Consider the following 27,483-nt stretch of genomic DNA (forward strand, 5'->3'; position numbering starts at 1 on the left):
TTGACTTTGGCACAAGCACACTAAATGAGAGTCCCTGGACCACATCAGCTAACCCGCAAGCCCTAACAGCATCCCTAGACAGCACTGGGGGCTGGTCCACCCACCACATCCACCCACCACAAGCTACAAGGGTTCTGTAGGAAGCCCAGTGGTGAGGTCCAGCTCCTGGGTTGGCTTTCAAGAACACCAGCCTCCCTTTGTGACCTTCTGGATCTCCTGCACAGGTCCTTCTTCTCCAATAGCCTGCACCCTCCATGCAGCAGTTCCATGGGCTTATCCACAGCAGGCTCTTGGTTAAGGTTGGCTGGAAGCACCCTGGGTTGTGTTAGAAAATGCTCTTCTATTCACAAAGCAGGTCCTCTCTCTCACTAAATACACACACATGCTTCTGCAAGTTCTAGGTAGATCCATACCTCACTACCTGGGTGTGTGGTTTTGTGCAAAAAGAGAGCTCCTTCCATGTCCAACTGCATGCATCTGGCTAAGCTGAGATTCAACAGCAAGGGCCAATTCTTACTAACGATAGACATTCTTGTTGTCTTTCAAAGACAGACATCAATGCTCTGGCTCATGCAAGCAGGAGCAGCTTTACCAGAAAGGACGGAGGTAAGCCAGTACCTCTCAGATTTTGTCCTTGTTATCCAGAAAGCAATAAGACTTCTGTAGTACATCTTCATGAAACAAGCTGAATTATTATTACACATCACAAGTTCGTTGTATTGCAACACTTTGGATCCTGGCTGTTCTGTTTTCAGAAAGAGGATGCTGCTAAAAATTACACAAATGATGAAGAAAACACACCCTCTAGCCAACCACGGGTCATTGGTGATGGTGACAAACACATCCAAACCCCAAGGAAACAACAGGGCTCAGCCACATGCTAAGTAAAATTGAAGGTAAAATAATACTGTTTGTTTCTACATCTCCCTTATTACTGCAACCCCATCTGTGTACGCTGTGGTTTGTGGCTGAGACAAGGGTGGACTGGAGTCCTGGCTGTGTCCTAAGGAAAGAACATTTGTTGTAATTGGGCTGGGATAAAGTTAGAGGTGGCACAACTGTCTGGGAGAGGGCTTGGCTTTATCAGAGTGCTGGCTGCTCCCAACGCAGAGCTCATCCTAGAGCCAATGCAGCTGCAAGGAGGCTGGACCTGAGCTCTGGTTGTGTCTGCATGTGGAGAAAACATTAACTGGGGAGAAGGAAAGCTGCTATCAAGGCACCACACCAACACCGGAATCTCACTCGGCTCTTTGGGGCAGTTATTTCTGTAGAGGTGCTCCTATCCAGCAGTGAGGCCTGTGGAGATAATGCTGATGTTCCAAGGTGTCACCAGGCTGGCAGTTGTGTGATGATGACCCAGCTCACCTTGAGATATTAAGGATAAAAAGCACTGAAAATGGAAGAAAAACAGAATCAAATGAACTTTAAGGTGGGATAAGCTGAGAGCAGAGGGCAATATACATCCACTGGGACTTAGGGCTTTTCTATGAAGTTGGCTTGTTTCCCTCTACAAATGGGAATTTCTAAGTTTGTGGCTTGGAGAAGGTTGGAGCCTGCCCACAAGGACATAAGCATGGGCAACCACAAAAGCTGGGATCAAGTTCTTGTCCTGTCCTGGCCCCACAGGTCACATTGCAGCAGGTGAAGGCAAGAAGAGCAGCCTGATGGGAACCTATTTTCCTCGACCATCTTCCCTGCTCCTCTGTCAATAGCCCAGGGTGAGACACAGGACTGAGACTAGCACTGAACTGTCAGTGTTGCCCATCTCAAGAGATGGGAGAGTATGATGCTGGGTGGTGAATGGATGAAGAGCAGCCCAGCGGAGAAGGATTTAGGGATACTGGTGGATGACAAATTGGATATAAGTTGGCACTGTGCAATTGTGTGACCCAGAGATCCAAGTATATCCTGGGCTGCATCCAAAGCAGCATGGCCAGCAGGTCACAGGAGGTGATGAGGTGATTCTGCCACTCTACTCTGCCCTGGTGACACCCCACCTGCAGTCCTGCATCCAGCTCTGGGGCTCCCAGTAGAAGAAAGACGTGGACCTGTTACAGCCAGTCCAGAGGAAAACCACAAAGATGGAGAGAGGGCTCAACATCTCTGCTATGGAGAGAGGCTGAGACAGTTGGGGTCATTCAGCCTGGAGAAGAGAAGGCTCCAGGGAAACCATACTGTGGCCTTTCAGTATATTAAAGGGCCTTATAGAAAAGATGGAGAGAGACCTTTTACCAGGGCCTGCAGTGATAGGACAAGGGGCAACAGTTTTAAATTGAAAGAGGGTAGATTTAGACTGGATATAAAGAAGTCCTTCCCATGAGGGTGCTGAGGCGCTGGCACAGGGTGCCCAGAGAAGCTGTGGCTGCCCCATCCCTGGCAGTGTTCAAGGCCAGGTTGGACACAGGGGCTTGGAGCAACCTCACCTACTGAAAGATGTCCCTGCCCATCACCTACCAGGGTGGGTAGACTAGATGATCTTTAAAGATCCTCTCCAACCCAAACTATTCTGTGATTCAATATTCAGGTACCTGAGAGGGGCAGGGATAAGTCAGGGTGCTTCTGCAGGGTTGGCTTACCTGGTCAGAGTAAGGATCTAAGGGAAATCCCAGCCCTCCTGCCCAATGCCGGGTCTCTCCTGAAAGATGGAGTCATTGTCCTCTGGAGCCTGGGTTGACATGGGGCTTGCAGCAGGTGTAAGATGCACCGTGGGAGTCCAGCTCTGCAAGAATGTGCATGGCTGATGGTGGACTGGGACCAGCTCGGCATTCCCCATGGCTCCCAGGGCCCGAGAGATACTTGGAGAGCTCTGCCGGTCCTTCCAGAAACACACTGTCAGCCCCTGATTGCACCTACAGGTCAATTTTGAGGCTGTGCTCCAACTGCAGAGTCATTGAGGTTAGTTTATTTTTTCAAGAAATGCCACAAACCCGTTTCCCTGCTGGTTAGGAGAAATGCTCGGTGTCAGGTTTTGACTGTGTTGCAATACGCTGTTTTCTACCTGAGATGAGCTGAACTGGCCACTGGAGAGTGGGAGCTGATGTTGTTTGAACCAATATTTGCTCCTAAGTATTGCTTAATTTCTAAACCACACACAGCAAACAAAGAGCTCTCTGTCCATTTTAAGCAGCTCTTCCCAGCATGGAGCACTAAGCCCAGCTGCACACTGTAGCTCCTTGTCCGGAGCCGCTTACCATGTCATGCCATTAAAGGATTGCATTTTTAGGTTGGAAACTAAGGTCAGCTCGAGAGCCAGGTACCAGCAGTTTGACCCTTTCTGCCTTGCTCAGCAGCTCTGCAAGACAGTGCCACTGCCCCGCATCTTCTCCATGCACATCCCCCACTCCAGCAAACACCAACCGGTCCAGCACTGATGGGGAAGCAGGTTTTCTTGACCTCCTCTCTCAAGCAAATCACCATTAACTCCCCAGCCCCCTTGCTGAAGTCAGCAGTGGTTTCTGCTCTGGCAGCCAGCAGTCCCCGCAAAACTCACCGTCTGGGATATGCAATTAGTGCTGTTCCTCCTAATGAAGGATTCCAGTTTACTTAATTAACCCAAAGGTTAACAGGATTACCAGCAACTCTGTGCAACCTTGGGAGCTGTGATATTCTTGAAGGGCTTTACGAAGGAAAGGCAGAAAAATGTTGGGGGTTAATCATTCCTTCTGAAGACATGCTTGCAAATAGACTGGCTGATAACATTGACCCTGCTTCCCACGTATTTTCCAGAGATCTGTGGGAACAAACCAGTAAATATTGATAGCCAGGAAAGAAAGGGCAGGAGTACCAGCAGCCCTGCATGGCCACAGTGCCCTTGGCTCCTCTCCCACAGGACCCCCAGGCCCCGTGCCAGGGCATGCACCAAGTAGTTGCACAAGTCTTCTGTCCATAAAATGGTTGTGTCCAGCTCCATGGGATATGCCAGACAGTTTCCATGAGGGCTGGACTATCCAAGAGGATGCTGGACATAACAAGATGCTGGACTATCCAAGAGGATGTGGCTGGGTGAGAACAGGAGAACAAGTGGCTTATTTCCAGGGGAGGAGGGAGCTATAGCTCACATGAGCCCGCATGCACACATCCAGGGACAAGGGAGTAGGGGTGTGAGCAGTGATATTTCGCTGCAGCCACAGAGCCCAGGTCACCAGGATGCACAGAGTCAAGGCGGTGGCAGATCTGGTCAAAAAGACCCCATCGTGAGAGGGGAGCAAGGGTGAAGAAGGCTTTGACGTGAGTCAAAGCCACCCCATCCCCAGGGCTCACCAAGTTGGGTCCTACATCTTTGGCTGCCAAAGGATCAGGGGGATGCCACTGAAGCAGGCAGAAGAAAGCTCCTGTCAGATGCAGCCCGCCTTGCTCATGATGCAGAGTGATGCTGGTGATTTGCGTGGTCCAAGAGTGACTTTGCAACAGCTGTGGGCACAGAGCTGCCAGCAGGGACAGGCAGCAGGGGCCAGAAAGACACAAAAGGAGAAAACAAGGGCGAGACCCCAAGAAGGGAAGACTTATGAACCAACTTCACGGAGCAGCATCAGCAACATGAGCCCCGGGGCCCACAGCACTGGCCGGCTGCTAGAGCAGCTCTCACTGCTGGATCTGGCCCAAGGAGCAGGGACTGAACCTCTTTTCATCCTCTGCAGCCCATGGGCAGCCCAGCTGGGCTGGCACAGCCTCCCACTGCTGTGCCCAAGCATTGTATTCAGCTGTTGGATAGCCACACTGGACAGAGATGAGGTTTGGGCATTAAATGAATGGGAAAAGGGTCAGCTCACCGGTGGGTCAAGCTGAACTCTACCACTTACTGTTCAACCCCTTTCCAGTTAGTTAGTTCATGGTAATTATTAATACCAAGCCTCTATCCATATGTGGGGCCTCACAATAGCTAATTTTTAAACTGTCACCACTGCTACACACTGTTACATGTGCCCTGGTTGAAGCCGCCTTCCCATTTAAACACTCTTATGGCCAATACATTGCCTTGCTGATTAATCGTGGTTGCTTTGAAACCACAAAATAATCCGTTGGCCAGCATTCCCTTCCACTTCGTACTTTTAAAGCAGCATTAAAGGGAATTAATGAAAATAAGGCTTCAGATTAACAGCAAGGCTTAGTCTTTATTGGACACCCTTTGAACTCTAGTTAAATTAATTTTCCTCCTGCTCTCGAGATTTTCAAACACAGGTCTGGTAGTTCAGCACTCATGAACCATGCAAACATCTCATCCTTCTGAGGTCAATAGCTAACTATGACACCAGTAACTAAATACCGGACCCAGGACCCGGCAGGACATCTCTTCCCTACCAGTGTTGGTGACCATCAGTGAAAGACCTCTCCTGCCTGCAAGATCCCTGAGGACCCCACATGCAGGGTTGACCTTTGGGTTTCCCCTCTCCCTCCCAAAAGGCAGAGGAATTTGTTTCCTCGTCACTGGTCAAGATGTTCTCATAAAGATAAAATCTAGAGGGGGAAAGGCTCCTCCCATCCTCACCGCTCCATTCCCTGGTCACCTGGGCCTGGAAGGCACCGCTGGACCCTGGCTCTCAAACCACCTTGTCCTTACCAGTAATTACTGTTTTGCAATGTAGAAAACAACAAAAGTCTTGGGACTATTAAGAGCTCTGGGAGGAGCAGAGAGGGGGGAGCAAAAGACCAAAAGCTGAGCAGATTTCAAACCTCCTCCTGAGGGCTTTTAGACTCTCATGGCATTTTAATCCTCTTGGCATTTCCAGCTACGGGGATAAAGGAGCAGAAATCTTAAGCAGAGGTGTGGGGTCTTCGGGGCACATATCTGGCTGGGGCTGGTCCCAGGGAGGGAGCTCTGGGGTGGTTGGCAGAATGCAGCAGTCATCTCCCAGAGCACCCCCCACAGCATCATCCATCAGCCCCTTGCCCACACACTCTGCTCATAAGGATGCCTTGGTGCTGCGAAAGCAATGGCAAAGCCCAACTCAAGGGTAATGTGGCCCTAACGGATCCTGAAAACTCTTGCAAGAATAAGGAAGGAACCAGAAAAGCTTCTTGCTTCAGAGGCTTTGCTAGAAGTTGCATAATGTGGGGAAACACGGCTGTGCCCTGGAGGTGGGATGATTGGTTTTGTTATACATGGAGAGTGCTGTATAGAGAAACAGCTTCATGACACTAACCTTCAAATCACAGTGGAAAAGGAAAACAAACTCCTTTTGGGGAGTCTGGCCACTGTTAGTGACTGAGGGTCTCAGCATGGCCATGGCTATAGCCTTGCAAGACATGAGATCTGTTGTTCTCCCCTCCATCAGAGGTTTTGCCTTTCAGCACGCACACCTCTGATCACCAGCAACCTTCTCCCAACGTCCGTGTCAGCCAGAGGCATCCGCTGGAGGCAGAAAGCCCTGCCATGTGAAACCTGGATTAACACCACTGCCAGAGCGCACCAGGACCACATGCCAAGGGCAGAAATAGAGAACAAGCCTTGAAGAAACATTGGTCAGCTGTGCAGTGCTGCAGGATATATCCCTTAACAAAAAGCACCACCAGCTCTTACAACCGCATCCTTCCAGATTTGCAGCCTCACCAGGAGCCTCCAGCAACAAGCTTCCAGGATGCTCAACCCATCGGTCCCTGCCCAAGCGTTGCTGGAGGAGCACTGGTCCCCTGCTCCACCACAGCCCTGCCCCTGCCTGGTCATGGCCCTGTTGGTCAGACCCCAACCTACAGACAGACTTCCCAGCCACACCTTGGACCTGTCTAGTGGTCCCCAGGTTCTGTTCCACCCCGCTGCTGTCCTCAGACCTGATCCCAGCCTCATACCTGCCTCTTCACTCCCTGCTTCCCAGGGGATCTGGACTCTGGGCTGATCCCAGCTGCTGTCCCAAGGCCCATCTTGCTCACCTTGTATGGAGACAGTGATGGACAAGTCCCCCCATCTGTGCCATCACATTGGGCTCCCCATCCTTTTGGGAGAAGTCAGCTCTTGTGGTACCCTGGCATATAGGAGAGAACACAAAGCTGTCACCAGTTTAGACTAGGGAACAACAAACAAGATCCTCATTCTCTTGTTGGGCTTTGATCCCATACTTCAATCCATTTACAGCTCACTTGACCCTGGGCAATTGTTTTTGTATGCATCAGTAAAGTTTTTCCCACCAAACCAAACACTACTGAGTGCTGGCTCTCAAAGGAGTCCCACAGCCCTGAGCTGTCTTCTATAAACATGCCATAGAGAAATAACACAAACAGCACAAAAGGCGTTAAGAAGATGTTATTACAAAGAAGATATTTGTTCCCCTTGTAGTGGGAAATCCCCGGAAAAAGACCAAGCTGGCCTTTAGTCAAAGGACATCAGACTTGCATAATGACAGCGAGCTTCGGGGAAGCTGGAGCTACCAATCCACGTCTCCTTTCTTGTCTACCATGAAGGATGCTAGCACAGATTTTAAGAACACAGCAGCAAACACTCTTTCAGGGAAGTATTTTACAACAGAAAAGCAATCAGCTTTTTACTCATTAACATTAGACCTATTAGTAACACTTGCAGTTTCTGTCTTACTTGGTCTTTGTCTGAGCTCTGTCAAGCTCCTAAAGACAAAGGACTTAAACAACTGGAGAAGCCAAAAGAAGGGACCATCTTGGTCTGGTTTAGCCCTCTAAAAGTTAAATCCAGGCTGCCTCTATCATCCCAGAGGGTAGAGATCTTCAGAGGCCAATTCACCCCACTATAGCAGGGTAGCACAAAGCATCTCGTAGACATGGCATTGGACACAGATGGTGTCTTGGGGAGGTTATTCCCACCTTCAGCAGTCAAAGCTGAATTCAAGAGTTAGTTAACTGATTGCAAGTCAAGCTGTCCTGGCTTTAGGGAGAGACGCAGGTGCCTGGAGCAGTTCAGGGTTAAACCTACTGTGCTCACAAATGCCCAAGTACAGGTTGCTCTTTTATCCGTGGTGCAATTTCTCCCGGTCACAGGTGACTGCCTAAAAATAAAGGAGTTGGGGGTGGAAAGGTAGCAGAGGGAAACACAGAGGATTTGCCGTGGCCAGATTCCTGGCCACTGGATTTCCTCCTGGGGCGCTCTGAGCTCAGGGCTGTGACCAGCTCCTGTCCCAGCTCATACACTGCAAGCACACAGGGTCTTGGCTTGAGGGTACAAGCCAGAGAGCAGAATCCCAACCTAAACCTTGGAAGTAATCATCTCATGAAGGTTTTCAGCAGGGTGCCGAGTCTGCTAAACTCACTTTCCTGCATCTGCAATCTTCAGCGGCAGGGTGCTGAGCCAAGAAGCAAACTTGGGCATAAGACACAGCCCACCTCTCCAGGATCAGCAGCTCTTTCTGCTCATACAGTTTGACTTGGGACTGCTTTTTGACATCTAACCCATGGCAAGATTGGTTGCCACTTTGAGGAAAGATCCCACTGTTTTGGTTTATTTTTTTTGTTAACTCAACCCTTTCCCAGCTCACAGTTGTCAAACTCTCTCGTTCATGCATCTCTAATCAGAGAATTGGATGGTGAAAGGGAAAGCAAGGGATATCTACAAGGTGGTGATCTGTAAGGTTAGCTAAGGTTAAGGAGCAATGTAAACATAGAGAAAGGCTTTATGCACTGTCTCGTGTTGGTCCATCCAAAGGAAAATAATGGTCCCAGACTGGCTGAGGAACATCTAGAAAGAGACACATCCTGCACAAACAGAAAGACAATGGCCCAAAGGTCTCTGAACAATAATAGCCATTCCCTGGGGCACAGGGGCTGTTGTGAAGGGGCATCATGCCAGCCCCTCCCTGGAGCTACCATGCATGGGAGCACACAGACGACCCTCCAGAGATGGTCTTCCCACTCTCCAAGGCTGGTGGAAAGCACTGCAGCTACACGGACACCATCAGAGCTTTTCCATTCCTTGTGATCTGACCTCATGTCTGTAATTTGTCCTAGGCCACTTCAAGCCATAAATAAATCTATGGCTTCCCCCTTTTCTCCTTTTGATTCTAAGCAGCCCAAAGTGCTCAAGTCTCTCCTGAGCCTCAGTTCCTCATCTCTTAACTTCTTCCCAACCTGGACCTGCATTCTCCTTATTCTGAAATTGCCTTTTTGAAGATGGGGTCAACAGACATGAAGATGGCTCTTCCTGGGATGTGGTGTCCATCCAGAAGCCCCTCCAAGGTGTCATGCTGGCTGCCCTGGGTCAGTGTATTGCAGAAAATACAGAGGATAAGCATGAGGAAGAAGCATAAAGCAGCAAAGGTAGAAATAAACGGCCACAAGGAAGGTCATTCTCTTGGCCCACAGTAGAGAACGGGGTCCAAAGCCAAGGCAGCGGAGGTAAGAGGGACACAAGTTCTAATACATGATCCTCAGAACAAAGTTCAATCAAACTGTAGCCTAATGAATCCTCTCTGTGCAAACTGCAGCTGCTTGCTCAGCAAACACGCCTACCCCAGCCCCTGCTGCTGCAGCTTCAGACAGGATTTTTGGAGGAGATGTTTTAACATCTCCAAAGAACTAGTATTTGGACCACTTATGCTACTGCTGTGTGTTGAGGGGAAGGGTCTATCTTCACATGCAGCCACAGTGCACCGCATTCCCCTCACTGAACCACCATCATCAGTCTTCAGAGGTGCAACCAGGAATGCCCTTGCTCTACTGGATGCAGGAGAGTCCACCAAAAGGACTTGGTAAACACTCATGTCCAAATCCATGCCACACGAGGGACTCCATCCCCACCTTCAGCTCCTTGGCTTTCTGTAGGATGATGCATGCACAGCAGTGTTTGTTCCTCTGGGATAAATGTGCCCTCAGACCCCATGGGAGAAAAGAGCTCTCCGGGCCTAGGAGCAAGATGAGCAAGGACATCAGAGTCACCAGGACAGGAGGAAGGATTGAAGGCAGCCAAGGAGACTGTGCAGGGGCAGAGTGCCTGTGCTCAACTGTGCAGGAAGGAAATGAGTTGAATGTGCTCCTCTTCCTCACCACATCCCCAGGACTGCTGCATCCACCTCAATCTTCTTCCCTCCTCCTGCCCCACAGGTCTACACAGAGCACACCCTCTGGCTCTTGAGACCACAGCACGGTTCTCTCCGTCCCCAACCCTGTCACCTCTGATGAGTCGCAGCTCTCCTCACACATAGACTCTGGACCCAAATCTGTCCCTCTGAACCTCTGACCTGCCACTGCGAACAAGAAATGGCAACAGCAGCCTTGGCCCGGCACGTACTGCTGTTTGCACAGCCCTTGCTCAAACACAATGGCCAGAGCTGGCTCTGCGTGGGGCTCACCTCCGCACCATCAGTGCTGCGACCTCCCTCCCACCCCGACCTGCTGCCTTAGCAGGATTACAATGCCACACCATGCACCTGCATCTCTGCTTCAGCGCCTGCGGGAGCTCACAAGCAGGAGTCCACGGTTCAGCTGCAGAGACTGAAGGCTCACACTCCATCCATGACTCATATCATCACTCCTCAACTCACCCGCGGTGTCTCAAGAGGGCATTGGCATCCAAATCATGCTAATTGCTGTGGTTGCGTGTGATAATCAAGCATAAACATGAGAGTGTTGTACAGTGGGGCATTGTTGGTCTTGGAGAAGACAACAGTAACTTGGCCAGTGTTCAAGCCCTGGATTACTTCTGTGTCAACACTGTCCTGAAGGCAAGAAGTGATGGGAATGTGGTTTATCTACAACCTTGATGCCAGCTGAACTGCAGCAGAACCAAGCAGAGAGCTTGAGAGCCCCAGGAGGAGCCTGATCTACAGCTGCTGCTCCAAGCAAATGCTCCCCATTTACACCTTGAGCTGTGAACCCCCCAAAGCAGCACCATCACCTGCAAAAGCAGCAAAAATAAATGAATGAATGAATAAATAAATAGATCTATCGATAGGCACTGGGTGTCCAAAAGGAGCAACTCCCCTTGTAGAATATCAAGTTCAGAGTCCTCCTGGCCAAAGGGAGAAGTGGCAGATGCCTACCTTTTGTGTACATTATCCATGCAACCAAAGAGGTTGCAGGAACAGAACAACAGCTTTTCATTCATAGCTGAAAGTGTCATACACTTGCTCATGAAAGCTCCAGGGACCAAATCAAGAAGCTGCTGGGACCAGCACAGCTCAGACCTGAATGTCTTTCTGTGGGGATTTCATAGAATCCCAGAATGGTTTGGGTTGGAAGGGACCTTAAAGATCATCAAGTTCCATCCCCACCCTGAAAAATATTCTAGACATGTCAACAGATTCCTCTTTCACAACCTGGGATAGAACATGCAAACCTCAGGGGCTTTTTTCCCTACAAAATGTAGCTCTGATCAGGAAACGCTTTACTGTGCCTGTTCTGTGGGCAGCTACTTGCCATTTCCACGCTGCTTTGATGACCCCTGCAGGGACAAGCAGTAAAAAGCCCTGAGTTTTTAATCCCTTCCTCACCTAGAAGAGCTGTGCTCTGGGCATGGGCACTGCAGTAGAGGACAGCTTTCAAGGCCAGCCAGTCTCTCCTTCCCAGGGGAATCAAAGATTGAACACTCACAGGAAGCTCCTAGAGTTTGAGGTCCTCGTACAGGGAAGGATGACTCTCAGTAGCATCCAGCTGCAGGCAGGCGTGAATGAAGGAATCAGATACAGCACCTGCTGCATGGAATTAGCTGTAAAAGAGACAAATATGAGTGTATGCAAATTGCTGACAGCACAGAGTGGCGCTTACCACATCCAAGGACATCTCCTGATGTTTTCCATCTTTCCCTTGCCTTTGATACACACAGGTCCTCCATCCCACCCAAAACTCCCAGATCTCTGGATGGTTGTTCTCAAGCTCATCCTTCTACATAGCCACATAGCCACTTCTTTCTCCCATTCCCTGGTGGGCACCCTTTCTTCTCCAAGTCCCTCAAGAACACTAGCACTAGCCCTCTTGTTCTCCTTGCTGATGAGACTCCATGATCAAATTCCCAACAGATCTGACATAGCCTTACACAAGGACTAATGCTTTTGGTATATGAGGAGGAGGCAGCTCTGCTGTCATGATCTACACAAAAATACAACTGCAAACCCATGACTTCAGCATCCATCCTTCCTTTTACTGAACTGATTCTCACTTGTGTGCAGCTGGGACTTGGAGAGAGCAAACTCTCATGTCCCACCTCCCACACATGAAAAGAAGATTGAAAGATCTGATTTAACTGTAGGCATCTCCTCCAACACTAACTGACTATGACCCACGCAGTAATTACATTTCATCATGGCTGCAAGTATCCCTGATGTGAACTGAATCAATGTTTTCACAGATCTCAGACAAAAGGCTGTTAAACGAATCTCAAATGGCACACACCCTGCTCTGATGCCCTCCTTGCAGGGAGCTCACAGGAACACTCTGTGGTATCTCTCCATGCACCCTCCACCACTGACAACATTTTCCTTCTGATCTCATTGTCAGAGGCAGAAGGCAGGACACTGGTTGTGGCATAACCCTGCAAAGACATCTCAGCCAGCAGGGCAGGGATATTCTCCTTGGAGACCCAGCAGAGCAGCCCATCTTGGCCATCATATTCAGATGATGACCCTCAGCTTCCCTCCATAACCCAGGGAATACCCTTCAGTGGGAGCTGAGGCCAGGCTAACCCACACACATCTCCACCTTTGGGGCAACTGTTTAGTGCTTAATGTCAATGCTGTAGCTTTCCTAGAAACCACTAAATCTCCCCTAGATTTTGCTCCATTTTGTTTGTTTGGCTTTTTTTTTTTTTCACCAGGTGAAGCATCAACATTTATCTGGGTGCCCTGTCATGCTTTTTATAAATAGCATGTGGCATCAGAGCACAAGGTCCCCACCCTGTTTGCCTGATGATTTGTTTCAAAAGGCATTTGCTCTGTAAACACCTGCTCCACCTGGTTTCCCTTGGTCAACATGGCTTTTCTAGCCAGGCTTCATCTGAAAACCGTTTCCACTATTCTGTTGCAAGAACCAGACTTCTGTTGCAGAGCCGGGACTGGATGAAGCACTTACCCACTCTTCCAGATCAGATGCTGCTGCACAGGACTCCTCCTGGCCATGGAGGGTCCTAAAGACATCTTGTGCCATCCCCAGGTCAAACACAGCTTTCTGAGCTCCAGCAGCCTCCTTTCCCACTCTGCTCAGTACTGGTGAGGCCGCATGTGCAGTGCTGAGTCCAGCTCTGGGTTCCCCAGCACAAAAGAGAGATGCACAACTGGAGCCAATCCAATGTAAGGCCACAAAGGTGATGAAGGGTCTGAAGCATCCTTCATACGAGGAGAGGCTGAGCGAGCTGGGGCTGTTCAGCCCTGAGAGGAGTAGTCTCAAGGGGACCTCATAGATGTGTGTAAATATATCGTGAGAGGGAATGAAGACAGAGGAGCTGGGCTCTTCTCAGAGGTGCCCAGTGACAGGAAAAGAGGTAATGACAGCAAACTAAATCACATGCAATTCACCCACAGGGACTGCCTCTTTCCACCTCTCCTGAGAAGAGCCCAGAGCACCTCACAGTTGGGATGCCCGCTTTTGTTTCTGCTTCCAGATACCTGCAAACAGACCAGCAAGTTCTCCTAGTAACATGTGGCCTGGTGTCTTTGTTTGGTGAATACAACATGGACAGCCATCAGGAATTGCTTGGAAGATCCTGGATCCTTCAAAGCGCTGAGGGATCTGGTCTAATGTGAAAGCCACTGTAATATATACAGGTCTTTCAGTGCCAAAGCTCTGCCGGCGCTGCAGGCTTCAGAGATTTCAAGACAAAGTCTTGGGTTGTGAGGGATCACTCTAATCTCTCAGAGGTCTCTGGCAAAGAAACAAGACCAACCGAAAAGAAATAGCAAAGCCTGTTCCCCAGGTGAGCGGAGATGTATTTCGTTGTTCAAAGGCTTCTGATAAGGTGACCGAGATTAAAGAACAAATAAGCGTATGGTTAGGGCCAAAGTCCCAACGCAAGCCAGAAAGCATACAAAGCCAGAAGCAAAGAGGCACTTCTCACCTAAACCTGAACACTGTTCTTCAGCCTTCATGCTCCAGATGAGCTCTGCTTGGTCCCTTCTGGGAGAAGGTCTCCATGCCGGTGGAATCCCAGTAGCCACAGCATGTCAGCACTGGTCCTGCTGTCCTCACTTTGCTCCTGACTTCCCAGCCAGACACATTTGGTCCCGTTGGCCTTGAGCATCCTTTGAAAGGGAGCTGCTATTGATGGGCATGTCGCTGCAGAGCATACTGACTACCATGTCTCAGGAGAGCTGTTGAAGTTATTAGAAATGAATTCAATGGACATGCCTCACTGGCTCCAAAGTGTCACATTAACTACATATCAGTTCAGGTAGGCACTAATGGACCGGTGGCTGCCCAGGAGCGGAAGGGGAGGCCAGACGTGTGATAGATTTCAAAATGACTTGCAAAGCAAACTCTGGCCTTGCTGATAATGTGGAATGCTGGATTTCCTGGGGAAAGTAATCTAGAAATTATTGTGGGTCATTTTATGAATAGGTCTGTCTGGAAACTGGTCTGAAAAGCAAACAGCAAAGCTGCACAAAGAGTTTTCTGGGGATGGGCAGGAAAGCTTCTCCCTCTCTGAATTTTCTCTCCATGAGGGGTTTTGTGGGAACAATTGCAGACCCAGGAAATCAGGATGTCCCAGACCCTGATTTCCCCAATCTGTCACTGCGTCCGGGGCTGGCCTGCTCCTGAGGAGTCATACACAAACCTCTTGTCTTTCCATCCTCCTTGGAGATCCAGCAAGCTCCAGGCTGCCAGGGTACAAATAACATGGCAAGACTGACCATGTATAGGCAAAAAATGAGGAAGCTAGGACCTTGCTTAAGCAAAGTTTGCACTCACAAAATCAATCAACCAATCAATCAATCAATCAATAGCAAAGAATAAAAGAGGGTGGAAAAGACAAGACAAAGCAATGTGAGCAGAGACAGCCCTACCAGCCTCAGCAGTGCGCAGGACTTGGCTGTGCTCGTCTCTTGCTGGGGTCAGGACAATGAACTGTGGCATTGCTCAAAGGTATGGGTTTATACACCAGCTCAGGTTGTACTTTTGTGCCTGTAAAGAGGCAGATCTCCAGCCTCTGCCACAACTCATCCCAACAGGGTAGGAGGAGGCAGCAGCACTGGGTGCTAAGGACCCGAACCAAAAGGGAGGGTGGGTTTAGGGGTTTCCTGGTGGGCTGCTGTAAGCGTGCAATGTGGAACATGGGCTGGCAACGTGGGCAGCAGAGACCAGACAGTGGGAAACAGGACCTTGTGGTCACCCCCAGTGAGGAATGAGACCCAGTCCAACATCAGACGTGCCTTGCCTGGCTTATCCCAGTGGCAACAATCAACTTCTAGGTCCTCAAAGTCTAGCTGCCTGCACAGGGCAAAGCCACAACAGTCGCAAGCCAGAAGACTCTGGCTTCAGGTACCTGGGCTCCCACTGCAGATGCAGCCAGTGCAACCTCTGGTCCTCCCTTGTAGGAGGCTCCTCAGCCCCTCTAACTAGCTGGGCTTCTTTGGAGGTCTGCCCCACCATCACAGCATTGCCAAAAGGTCCACAATGCAGTTACAAGGTTAACAGAAACAGCCCAAGAGAGCTGCTGAAGTCCTGCAGGTGTGGCCTCCAACACAAGAAGCACGCAGGCAGATGAGAGCATATGCTATGCTTCACATCACCAGATCCCAGCAGGATCAGACAACTTTGCCTTTTGAGTTTCTCTTCCACAGATGCGTCAGGTCATGCCCAAGAAAGAGGTTGCCAGGCAGCAGACAGGAATACAGGTGATCCTGACCAGGATTATGAGGTCCCCATGGACAAATAGACTTGTCCTTAGGAAAATCAGTGAGCTGAGCAGCAGCAAATCCCACAAGTGACAATCGAGCAAAAGGAGATAACCAAAGAGGAGCAAGATCAAGCCTGTCTGGGCATTCTCATGTTGAAGAGTATCTGGATGCTCCCAGATGTTCCCAAGCAAGGGTGGCCCATGCCTTGCAGCAATAGGATGTCCCCATATAAGGTCCAGCTTGGGGGATGCTCACAGAGCCCTCAGCCACCTACCCATATCACCGTGCCCTCCCCCAGATTGCATGTGCCATGGTTGCCCAGAGAGAAGGAGAGGGGAGAAACACCAAACCTCAGTCCCAACAGCAGAGAGGGATTTGATGCCTGCAAATGGGGAGCTCACCCATGGCTCTCACCCAGACCCAGGCTCCCAGATAAGCTGCCAGCCGAGGTCAATAGCAGGGACACAGGATGGGTGGAGAACACCACAGCCCCACAGCAAACTTGTGGTTTCGATGAGGTGGACAGGGAGAGGCAGTGCCTGCTTGTGCTAGGGTGAGGGGAACGGCTGCCTGCTTGCCTGTGAGGTCAGGGCCAGGAGGAAGCTGGGCCCTTTTGTCCCTCAAGAAAGCCAAGATCTGGTCTGGAAGTGACTTATCTACCTAGTGTGCATTTCCTGAGACCCATGGGCATGGGTGAGGGGAAAGCAGCATCACCGGGGTCCTCTCCATCGGCGCCAGGAGACACATGGGGAAACTGGTCCCACCGAATGGGTGTTGCACAGCCCAAGCCACTGGTCCTCATGGCACATGTAACAGCCACACGTCCTCTGTCTCCATCACTGCCCCAGGAGTCTGGTGCCCAAACAAGAGAAACACGTGGTCCTGCTACTTGGGCTTAGGGCTCCTGGTAGCAGGACCAACCATGGCTGGGATGAGCCTCAAAGGGGAAGAATGTGGAGGAAAAGCCTGGTCAAAGGGATGACTGTAGACCTGGAGCAGCAAGTATGGCAAGGAAGAGTAAAGGAGGGATCTGGGGATTGCTGTAGCCCCAGCCCAGGGTGGATGGGGCCAGGCTGCACTGGAGAGGATTAGCTCCATGCCATGCAGGTGTGACCCAGACTGTGCAAAGTCTCAGCAGCACAGACCTAAACACTCTATCAACACAGGGATTATCAAAAGCTAAACACTCATGACCAAACCATCTCTGACCTCAGCTTTGTCAAGAAGTAAAAGCAGAGTGCAAGAAGGGGAAAAAAGGGACAGCCACAAAGAGCAGAGCAGGAGGACACGAGGGGTCAAAGCAGAACATCAACAGCCATGGGTGACACCAAGGAGTAAGGCGGGGATGCAGATACTGGTGGCACGGCTACCCCTGCACCATCCACAGCCTGCCCACCCTCTACCTGACGTGGCAGATGTTTTGGAGGAGGTCCTTACTGCCAGCAGCTCTCGAGGCCGGGGCCATGTAACTGTGCCATTCACTGGAGCAGAGGCTGGTCACTCCCTGGGGCAGGCATCGGGGAGCAGGGCACCGGTGGGAAGGTCCTCTCCGGGGAGGGGCCGCCTGCCGCAGGCACACAAGCCAGGCTCCGGGTGTTTGCTTTCCATTCTCCCAGTGTGCCGATAACCACGCGCTCCTCAGCCGAGGCTCCAGCTCACCATGTTCAAAGTCAGGAGATACTTGATCGCGTAAGTGGATTTTTAGCTTATTTATCTGTTTAAGTAAAATACTACTTCATTAAGTAAAATTCTATTTCCATCCTACCTGCAGGTCATGTCCTTATAGGTCCCTCTGTGCTGGGAAACGGTTGGAGATTGAAGCAATGATGGCAATGGGCAGAGGAGTGCTTCTGCTCCACATAAATGCTGGGAGGTCTGGGTTGATGGGGCTCTCTCTTCTCATTAAGCTCCAAGGACAGCACTGCTCCCCCCTGCATGCTAGGCAGGAAAATAGCATAGAATCATAGAATGGGTTGCACTGGAAGGGACCTTAAAGCTCATCCAGTTCCAACCTCCTGCCACTGGCAGGGACACCTTCCACTAGAGCAGGTTGCTCCAAGCCCCTGTGTCCAACCTGGCCTTGAACACTGCCAGGGATGGGGCAGCCACAGCTTCTCTGGGCAACCTGTGCCAGCGCCTCAGCACCCTCACAGGGAAGAACTTCTTCCTAATCTAAATCTCCCCTCTATTAGTTTAAAGCCATTCCCCCTTGTATCTTTTGTAAGGCCTGATACCACAAAGGAAGAATAATGCAAAGACCTTGGAGGGCAAATAGGATGGTGACCCCTCCTGCCTTGGGTCAGGCGAGGGCTCACCACTCTCAGCTCTGCACACTCACCTGCAGAGTAGATGAGGCGAACCAATGAATGCATCTTAGAGTAAGGTACACTCTTCCACAGCCTCTATTTTGGAGAGGAGGGACAAGGAGCAGAGAAGGACAAGGTCTGACTTCATGGCAGTGTCCTTTTGCTGGGTTTTTGCGCTTCAGGGCAGGACAGCCTTTCCACACATCACATCTGCAGCCACAGCTGGAGCAGGTGGCAATCACCTCCAATGGCAGGCATTGGAGAGCAGGGAAAACAAAGATGCACTGTCATTGTTTATAAAGATATAGTGCCAATATTTCCAGGCCGGAGGAAATGCAAGTGATGCCTGTTCCTGCAGCTGAAGAGGGAGCTGAGGCTGCTCTGGTGAGGCGTCCCTGGGCAGCCAAGGCACTGTGAGGTTATCGCTGTTTGCCTTGCAGTGTGATATTCATGTCCCAGCTGGAAATTTCCACTAGGCTACACTGCTCGAGCGCAGCTCTGAGGTGCACTGATTATCACTGCTTCTGCCACCCGTGGAAACATCACCTTACCTTAAAAAAGAATCCAGTTAAAAAGCCTCAAGGCATCTTTCCCATCTGCCTCACATGTGTTCTACCCACTAATGGCCTACAACATCTGCTTCCTTGCAGGAAGGTGAAAGCAATATACAGATGCCAAACAGGTGGACTCTGGATCTTCCTCAGCCTCCTCATCCTCCTCTTGGTCATGCTTCAAGCTGCAGAGAAGCTGCAGCCTGCCAGGTAGGTTGCAAGCAGGATTGCAAACCTGCACCTCATCCTCCAGCCTTTCACTGACCACTGATGTGGGCTCAAAACTGCCCTTCCGTAAAACACCCTGTCTTCTTTAAAATCAGCGTCTCTTTACACAGGAGGGGAAAATCTATGATTCTACGATTCTCTTCTTGCACCCAAGGCAACCTCCCAGGGCAGTGCCCAAGTCCTACACCCACCAGCAATAACCACCCCCCCCAAGAAAGATGGGGGAACATGGTTTGGGCTGCCTGCAGGGGGTTCATTGGGCTGCAGAGGAGCTGCCCTCTTTCCATCCTTTGCATCTCAGACTCGTGTCCTCCCTGTTACAGAAGCTGCCAATGTGAGCTGGAGCGTGCCCTGCAGCAGACCACAGACCATGGCCAGAAGCAGCGGAGTGATGCCCTCCAGACCCCCGACCTGCTGTGGGAGGACGGTTCCCTGTCCTCGCAGAGGAAACCTGTGCCAGACACCACTTCAATTGAGGGCATGCAGGACACTTTTCAGATACAACCATACCTCAGCCAGGAGACCCCGCTGGAAGCCAGCCCAGGCAGCCAAGAGGAACACTGGACTTCGCCACCTGTGGAGAGCAGCAAGAAGGTGAAAGCCCACCTTTCACTCACGAGGCTGAAATCCCAGCTTCCTGGCTTGAGAAAAGCAACCAGAAAGGGTCCTTCTCCAAGTCTTCCTGGAAGAATCTCCACAGTTTTGGGAGATGCTGGTGCTGTCACCAGCAAGTTTGTAATCTTTGCAAACAGGATGACCACAAAGGAGCACAGGAGAATGTTGCCACCAGGAATGACACAGGTGGTGGTACAGAGCCAGCCTCAGCCTCAAGCCGTAGATTCCCCCCACGACCAGTTGGGCAGCTCGCTTAAATACATCATACCAAATCCAGCTCAACCTCCACAGACAGAGGACTTCCACAAGACACACCCGGAGAGGGGATTATTCCCAAGCCAGACAGAAGTCCCCAAGGTTGAGGAGGTGACACTGGGAGACCAGTGGGGCAGAAGAGTCTCCTCTCAAGGGGAGAGATGTAAGCCCAAGAGAGACATTGTTTTCCTGAAGGTCCACAAGAGCGCCAGCAGCACCGTCATGAACATCCTCTTCCGCTTCGGCGAGACACACAACCTCACCTTCGCTTTCCCCATCGGAGGGGGCAACCAGCTCTTCTACCCGCGCCACTTCTTGGCCAACTTCGTGCAGGGCTTCTCCCCCTGGAGCCCTCAGCGGTTCAACATCCTCTGCCACCACATGCGGTTCCTGCAGCCAGAGGTATGGGCACAGCCGTGATGCCTTGGGAGGGGGGAATGGGGAAGGGAGAGAGAAGCTGGTGGGGAGCAAAGTAGGACACCCGTAGAGCATGTAAACTTTTCAGGGATGGAGCTAAAGATAGACAGGATTGTACCTTGCATGTTATGGGCATCTCTGGAGAGCTTCTGTAAACAGGTCTGATGAATCATTGTGCTGTAACCCGAGACAAGCCAGGAGACAGCAACTACAGCAGTCAGCAATATCATCTTGTTCTTGTCTTGTGGGCCCTTGGAGATGTCTTATTCCCTGGACAGGCCCAAGGGGTACCAGCTGCAAGAGGAAAACGCCTTCAGCACATCAACTCGGGTCAGCTGTGCCCAGCATCCACCCTTCTGGATGCCACTTGAGGACACGCTGATCTGGGGAAAAGCAAGGAGTTAGAACATAACTCAAGCCCAGGCAGGCCACCCAGCTGTGGCAGCACATAGTGAGGAGCTCTGGTCACTACACTCCCTATGTACCTCTTCTGGGGCTCCCCACAACTGGCACAAATGCTCCTTTGGTGAGCTGCACCCTGAAACCCTCCCCAGCACCCCTCATCTCCAACCCCAGCAAGCGTTTCTGCTTTCAGAGCACAGGACTGCGAGCATGTCCCTTCTCCCCACCCCACCTTTAAAACCTCCTTTTTCTCCTCTGCAGGTGCAGAAAGTGGTGTCCAGCTCAGCTGTCTACTTCTCCATCCTGAGGAACCCCGTGCAGCTCATGGAGTCCGCCTTCGTGTACTACAAGGGCACATCGGCTTTCTCCCGTGCCCACAGCCTGGAGGAGTTCCTCAGCCAGCCCTACCATTACTACAACCCCACAAACAGCGACAGCCACTATGCCAAGAACCTCATGACATTCGACTTTGGCTTCAATCCCGATGGAGAGGTCTCTGCTCAGCGGGTGCAACTCATGCTGAAGGCCATTGAGGCATCCTTTGACTTGCTCCTCATCTCTGAGTACTTTGATGAGTCCATGGTGCTGCTGAAGGAGATGTTGTGCTGGGACCTGGACAGTGTTGTCTCCTTCCCACTCAACATCAGGGACAGCAGCACCAAGTCGCCCCTGCCAGACACCATTGTGGAGAAGATAAAGGACTGGAACAGGCTGGACTGGGAAATATACATCTACTTCAACAGGACCTTCTGGGAAAGGATTGACAGGGACATTGGCAGGGAACGCATGCAGCAGGAAGTAAAGGCGCTTCGGGACAGGCAGGCAGAGCTGGCGAGGACCTGCCTGCAAGGGACAGGCAGCGTGGCCCCAAAGGACATCAAAGACTCTTCCCTGCGGCCACTGCAACACGGCAATGCCATGATCTTGGGCTATAACCTCAGGCAGGGCTTGGATAAGGAGATGGAGCACACGTGCCGGCGGCTGGTGACCCCAGAGCTGCAGTACAGCAGCATCCTCTACAAGAAGCAGTTTGCCCAGCAGCAGCCTCAGACCCAGCAGCCCAGTCCATCCCAGCAGGACAATGTCCTGCGGCACAGGCTGGAGGGCACCCAAAACTGAGCCTCCTTGTCCCCTCCAGGCATCGTTCTCCAGCTGCCTTTGCCAAGGACAGCGAGGCATTTGCCCACCAGAGCCCTTGGTCACCTCTGTCTGTGCAACACTGTGTACCTGGGTGCTACTGGTGCGGAGCAGGACAAGCTGCAACAAGGGGTTCCAGGGGTTCAACATGACACGACTCTTCCAGGGTAGGTCCTGAGCAAACAGGGCAAAACCCCCGACTGGCAGCTGAACCCTTGGAGGAGGCGATGCAGGGCATTGTGCTGCATAGCACTGACTCCAGCAGTGAGGAGCAGAACCAGGAGGGCAACCCAAATGTTCAGTCCTGCGCTGGAGATCACAGCAGCGCAGGACCAAGCTGTAAATCAGAGCTGTGGAGCTTGATTTACAGCTTGGGAACAAGTCTGTCTGTCCAGCTGCGGCTCTCCTCCACTGCGCCTTCATGCTACTGTTGTGGAAAAGCAGCCTTTTAATTAAAAATAACAATGCTCGCCATCACTCCTATGAAGTTCCCCACAACTACATCAGTCTGCCCAGCAGACAATCTCCCCAGCAGCCCAAGAAACAGACCTCAAACATCTGAAAATGTCCTGGGGAAAAAGAAGATTAAAAATCAGCATTTTTTCCCCTGGCTCTGTGGTTCAGCTGCCTTCAGATGCTGCACTCCTACACTTCATCTATAGGCTCAGCACCCTACCCTGGAGCTCATGCCAACCCCACGGTGTTAGACTGCAAGTTGAATACCCCTGCATGTGGGAGATGTCTCGTGAGCATCTCTGCAGCCTGACATCCTGACCCACCGCTTTGGAGCTGGCTGTAGGAATATTCTGTGCCGAGGGCACAATACAAGAATGGGCCGTGGTGGGTTTGTCAGCCGTACTTTTCACATCCTACACTTACTCTCGAATCAAAAGCAGAGCCAGCAAATCAGTTTGGATAAACAGAAGCCTCATCTCGGGATCTTCAGCATGCTTCCCAAACCAGAAGAGGTTCAGAAAACATTGACAAGAGGATCTGAGCATCCCAGGCTCTCCCTTGGCCAGCATCAGAGCATCAAAGGTTTCAGTTTCCACCCAAAGGCGCTTTGTCTCCTGCTCACAGTTTAACCAGGATAAGAAACAGACCACACTCTCACTGCCCTTCCCCAGAAGGGACTGGGCAATGCTGAGCATCCACTCCTGCACAATGCAGGGAGCTTGTTTTGGGAATGTCTGCCAAATAGGTTTTGGGGTGGTGTTTGTTCCATAAAGTTTCATCTCTGAGTCATGTCAGCAGAACACTGCGTTATGGTCCCTTCCCTCATTTCTCCTGTTGGGACATGGTATGGTCTTATGGTTTGCAGAGGTCCAGCTCCCCTTTGGGTTCCTTGGCAGTCTGCAGTTCACCCCAGAGGGCAATCCCACACACAGGAAAGGGAGACGGGCAGCCCAAAGTCAGCATAGCCAGTCTGTCCCCACCCAAACCCCACAAAGGACATAAGCAGGGTTGCAGGGAGGAGCAGAGCTGACACCCAGGTACCAAACCTGCATCCGACACCTTCACTCTGGATTTTAATCAGGTGCCACTTCCCGATTCAGTGTTTGCACCTCAGTAAATAGAAGCAGATCTTTGCTTGAGCACCTGCTAAGGTGACCCAGAGCAGGGACACTTGTACGACCAAGAGCATCCCCAACCACGCACACTCACATGAAAAACACAGACTGCCCAAAAAGCTGTGATGCATCAAGAATACATTCAACTCAGGAACTTGCTGCCCAGAGAGGTCCTGCAAAATTGACTGTTTTCTGCAAAATGCAGGAGCTGGCCATTTTTGGCAGGGGAGACCTCCGGGCAGCAGCTCAGTACCCAGCCATACCCAGCAGCCATGCTCCAGGGATCCTGCACATTGGATTGCTCCAGCCCCTGCTCTTGGCTGTGGAGAGAAGCCCAAATTTAGATTAGACATCAGGAAAAATTCTTCCCTGTGAGGGTGCTGAGGCACTGGCACAGGGTGCCCAGAGAAGCTGTGGCTGCCCCATCCCTGGCAGTGTCCAAGGCCAGGTTGGACACAGGGGCTTGGAGCAACCTGCTCTAGTGGAAGGTGTACCTGCCCGTGGCAGGGGGCTGGAACTGGATGAGCTTTAAGGTCCCTTCAGCCCAAACCAGTCTGTGATTCTGTGACTCTCCGCAGTGTCTCAGATGGTATCAGATGTGTTGATCACCCCCCACAGAGCTCACAGCAGCGACATCACCCAAGTGCCAATCACAACATTTATTTTTATTGTGATTTCCATAAACTGCAATTTCACCTTCAAGAATATTTCACGTGGACACAGAGAGGAGTCGGGGATGCACTTGCTCACCCACACCAGCACGTACTGGCTGCCCGGGTCTTGTTTTTAACCACACACACTTTTTGCGCTATATCTTGATGCCTTACAGCACACAAAACTCAGGCTAAGCACCATGTCCACAGGGGAGCAGGGTCTCCTCCAGCCGGTGAACTCCTTTGCCCTGGAGCATTTTTAATTCCTCTCCAAGAACTGCCAGGTTGAGCCTGTTCAATTCAAGGATCTCAGTTTAACTCAAAGAACACCAATTTTTGACCAATATCCATTTAGTAACTCGAAAGATCAAGCCCGCTTCCTCCTCATCCTAAGTTTCCAAGGCAGTTACTGGTTTACACTTTGTTTTTATGGCTGCAAGTCGGGTTATTTCAAGCACTGCATGATGCAATGGAGTTGCATCAAGCCTGCCCACGGGATGGTCCTGACTTTCCACAAGCTTCCTGGCAATACAAGACAACCAGCAATTTATGCAAAAGTGTTAGGGTTTTTTTGCCCGCATCAAGCTAGTGACGCAGACTTAAAACATTTTGGGCTCTCCAGGGAGACTTCCAAGTTATTCCCAAAGGAGCTCAAGGATTCAGACATCCTGCAAGGCCAGCTTGGCCGATTCCTTTGCGATGCTTCCAAAGAAGTATCTCACCCTGAGGTAGGGAATGAATGGGCAGGAGGAATGCTGGGTGGGATGAAAAACCTGCTCCCAGGAGAGGGGCTGCTGGGACCTCCTTGGTGCCCATGTGTGGCTCAGGCACAGGGCTTGGACTTGCTCTTCTCCCCTTTCCTCTTCTGCCGTGGTTCATCGCCCTCCACATGTGCCACCACCTTTGCCTTGGGTACCTTGTATTTACTCTTCTGTCTGTAAAGGAGGTTTTTCTGGAAGAGTCGTGGGATGTTGCCTTGGTATAGCAAGAGGGCAGTGAGCATCCCTGAAACGAGAGCATGGACCCCTTCCGTGCGCTGCATCAAGCACCTCCACCCTCCCCACGGCTCAGCAGTGATTTTCAGGTCCTTCCCCACAACCTTCATCGTGACCAAAAAGTAGCTCAGCACCACTAGAGTCCACACTGACATCTGAAAGACCCTTGCTAAATTACTTTAAGGAGAATTTAATCATTGCATCCTTAATGTAACAAGCAAGGCTTGTTTTGACCAAAAAGAGCCATAAACCACACCAGCAGTCTTCTGTCTCAGCTCTCTACATTCAAAGCAATACTTACCCAGCTCCCTGTGGTCATCTGGAAGCTGTGGACAACCTCTACAGCATAGCTCAGCCTATTGTTGCCCTAAAACATCTTTGCTTCATCTCTTTGGCTTCATCTCTTTTTTGAGATGAAGCTTTGGGGAGAGTCTTCCTGTGTCCCAGGTAGAAATTGGATTTACAAAATGGATGGCAAAGAGATGACCTGAGTGACAGGTAAGAAGGACAGAAAAGGACACTTGCCAATAGCAAGACCAGAGTTCAGTGCTTTGCCAGGAACACTTTGTGTAATGCCTTACACATTGATCCCTATCCCAGCCCCTGCTCCTTGGTACCTCCCGGGCAAATCTCACCTGCGAGGGGTCCCAGCCAGTAAACACGGATGTAGTCCCAAAAGCTGCTCCCTGAGCAGTGGAAGGCAGCAACTGCAGCCAGGGCAGGGTTGAAGAAGGCCCCCGTGAGTGGTCCAGCTGTGTGGGAAGAGAAGCAAGGCCAGCAGTCTCACTTGCATCCTTTGAAAGACTGACACATAGCTGGGCCAGGAGACCCACGGCCTCTCCTGCCTGCCAGGAACTGCATCTCTTGGACCATGTAATAGCAGCACATGGGGAAATCCCACTCTTGTCACCCTTGTCGCTTTGTGGGAAGAACAAGAGCTCAGTGCAGGACTAAGGGGTTGCATTATGGGATATTTAAGGAAAGTGGTCCCAGTCTCGGGACAAGCTATGGCTTCTCATGTGCCAGCATTCCACCCGCTGCCTAATGAATATTCCCCAAAATAAGTAGAAAACAAACATCCTGATAATCATTACCTTAAAGAGGTAACAATGAAGATGGAAAAGGAAGCATTCCTCCCCGGCAAATTAGGTAGTTTTCTAAATGACTTAGAAAGGCAAGTACTGCTCACCTGCGTAGCTCAGGAAGGTGACAGTCGCTGCCAGTGCAGGGACCTGGTACACTGGGTGACTCTGTCGCAACTTGAGAAGGACAAGGTGGAAAAGGAAAGAGCAGCTGCCTTCTGCAAAGGCAGCGTGGTGCAGAGAGGTGCGGATGGAGGAGCTGCACTCTGATGCTATCAGGTTCTGGATGAGGTGGAATTGCGTCAGCTCCCAGGACCAGTAGAGCTTGGTGATAGCCCAGCCCATGCCCATGCCTGCACCCTGGGCCAGCAGCTTGGTAGCAGTTGCTGCAAGGCTGGACTCGAGGAGCAGGAACTCCTGAAGAGAGATGGTCGGGTTGGCGGATGCTCCATCAAAAGAGGCGCCGTGAACAGCGAAGAGGAGGAAGAGCAGCGTCAGGACCACGTCCGGACCAAAGCCGCCACCCCACGGGCCGATCTCCACCAGCATCCTCAGCTCAAGGCAGCTCATGCACAGCTGTAATGAGCCAGCAAGTTCTCTGGCAAGGCAGCCGTATGCTCCAGGGGACAGGAGCCTCTTGGTAAGCTGCCTAAGCACCTGGCACACCCCAACCACCAGGAAAAAGAAAGCAATGGAGACATTCAGGCCAGCCATAGCAAAGGCTGTGGTGGGAGAAAAAGACTGGATTGAAACCGCAGGAAAGAGCAGAGAAAGCTTCTGCACCTCCTGTTTATAAAGCCGCGTGTAAGCGAACGTGGCGCAGCCTGACAGGCTTGGGAAGCGCTGCACATGCTGCCCAGGGCAATGCCTGCTGCCACGGGGAGCTGCGGGACTCACCTGCAGCTGGATCAGCCAATAAGTGTCCCAGCAAGGGTGGGATGGGGTGGGATATGTAACATCAGGAACTCATGGTTAACAGAGCATAAACCACTCAGTATGTATCTTCTTGGTCACTAGCAGTGCCGGCAGATTACACAGGCTCCTCTCACTGCCCATCACACGCAAGGAGCCAACAGCTTCTATTAATGCTGTTTTATTTCCAATGCCTAGCCATTTATAAAATAAACTGTCAGGAGACACACGTTTGAAGCACGCTTGGGATGGGGATGAGACACTTAATACAGTTCAAGCTGGCTACGGCAACGCAGACCAATCTGTGAAAACCAGAAGCACACAGAACCATAGAATAGTTTAGGTTGGAAGGGACCTTAAAGATCATCTAGTTCTATGATGAAAAGTTCTCATCTCCTTCCTCCAAACACAGCTGTGACATGGGAAACATGTGGCACCCATGGTAAAACTGGGGGAAAAAGAAAAAAAAGCCCAACATCTCTTCCTTCCCACAGAACGGATTTTTTCCCTTCTCCTTTTCAAGCATTCTAAGAGTTGGGCCTTAGGAAGTAAATGTTCAGAGGTCTTCAAAAACTATTTCCCGTCCATTGCCTGTAATTCTGCCCACAGCACATCCTGCCATTGTGGGACACTTATCCCAGGC

The 27,483-nt window shown here is 51.1% G+C and overlaps 2 protein-coding genes and 2 long non-coding RNA genes across 4 annotated transcripts; 1 reads left to right on the forward strand and 3 right to left on the reverse strand.

Annotated features, from left to right (window-relative positions):
• Nucleotides 1-1,209: 1,209 nt before the first annotated feature.
• LOC115611134 lies at nt 1,210-3,707 on the reverse strand. Its single transcript, XR_003992480.1, has 3 exons — nt 3,491-3,707; nt 2,577-2,719; nt 1,210-1,390 (listed from the first exon to the last, which is right to left on the reverse strand). It is a non-coding gene; the product is annotated as an uncharacterized LOC115611134 (long non-coding RNA).
• A 3,052-nt stretch (nt 3,708-6,759) lies between these two features.
• Nucleotides 6,760-13,118, reverse strand: LOC115611135. The gene is made up of 3 exons (XR_003992481.1): nt 12,955-13,118; nt 11,482-11,596; nt 6,760-6,956 (listed from the first exon to the last, which is right to left on the reverse strand). It is a non-coding gene; the product is annotated as an uncharacterized LOC115611135 (long non-coding RNA).
• Nucleotides 13,119-19,578: 6,460 nt separating this feature from the next.
• LOC115611668 (galactose-3-O-sulfotransferase 2-like) lies at nt 19,579-21,609 on the forward strand. The gene is made up of 2 exons (XM_030494935.1): nt 19,579-20,073; nt 20,752-21,609. The coding sequence occupies exons 1-2, from the start codon at nt 19,579-19,581 to the stop codon at nt 21,607-21,609; spliced, it is 1,353 nt and encodes a 450-aa protein (XP_030350795.1).
• Nucleotides 21,610-23,837: 2,228 nt separating this feature from the next.
• Nucleotides 23,838-26,876, reverse strand: LOC115611141 (aquaporin-12-like). The gene is made up of 3 exons (XM_030493561.1): nt 26,036-26,876; nt 25,482-25,598; nt 23,838-24,856 (listed from the first exon to the last, which is right to left on the reverse strand). The coding sequence occupies exons 1-3, from the start codon at nt 26,640-26,642 to the stop codon at nt 24,675-24,677; spliced, it is 906 nt and encodes a 301-aa protein (XP_030349421.1). The 5' UTR covers nt 26,643-26,876; the 3' UTR covers nt 23,838-24,674.
• Nucleotides 26,877-27,483: the final 607 nt, after the last annotated feature.

Source organism: Strigops habroptila, chromosome 8, assembly GCF_004027225.2.
Source record: "Strigops habroptila isolate Jane chromosome 8, bStrHab1.2.pri, whole genome shotgun sequence".
Lineage (NCBI taxonomy): Eukaryota > Metazoa > Chordata > Aves > Psittaciformes > Psittacidae > Strigops > Strigops habroptila.

Excerpts from the sequence above, each read along its gene's own strand:
- LOC115611141 (XM_030493561.1), bottom strand. The coding sequence starts at position 26,642 with ATGGCTGGCCTGAATGTCTCCATTGCTTTCTTTTTCCTGGTGGTTGGG. Across the intron at positions 25,599-26,035 it reads CACCTTCCTGAGCTACGCAG|CTGGACCACTCACGGGGGCC; the intron begins GTGAGCAGTACT and ends CTTCCCACACAG. Across the intron at positions 24,857-25,481 it reads CTGGCTGGGACCCCTCGCAG|GGATGCTCACTGCCCTCTTG; the intron begins GTGAGATTTGCC and ends CTCTCGTTTCAG.
- LOC115611668 (XM_030494935.1), top strand. The coding sequence starts at position 19,579 with ATGTTGCCACCAGGAATGACACAGGTGGTGGTACAGAGCCAGCCTCAG. Across the intron at positions 20,074-20,751 it reads TGCGGTTCCTGCAGCCAGAG|GTGCAGAAAGTGGTGTCCAG; the intron begins GTATGGGCACAG and ends TCTCCTCTGCAG.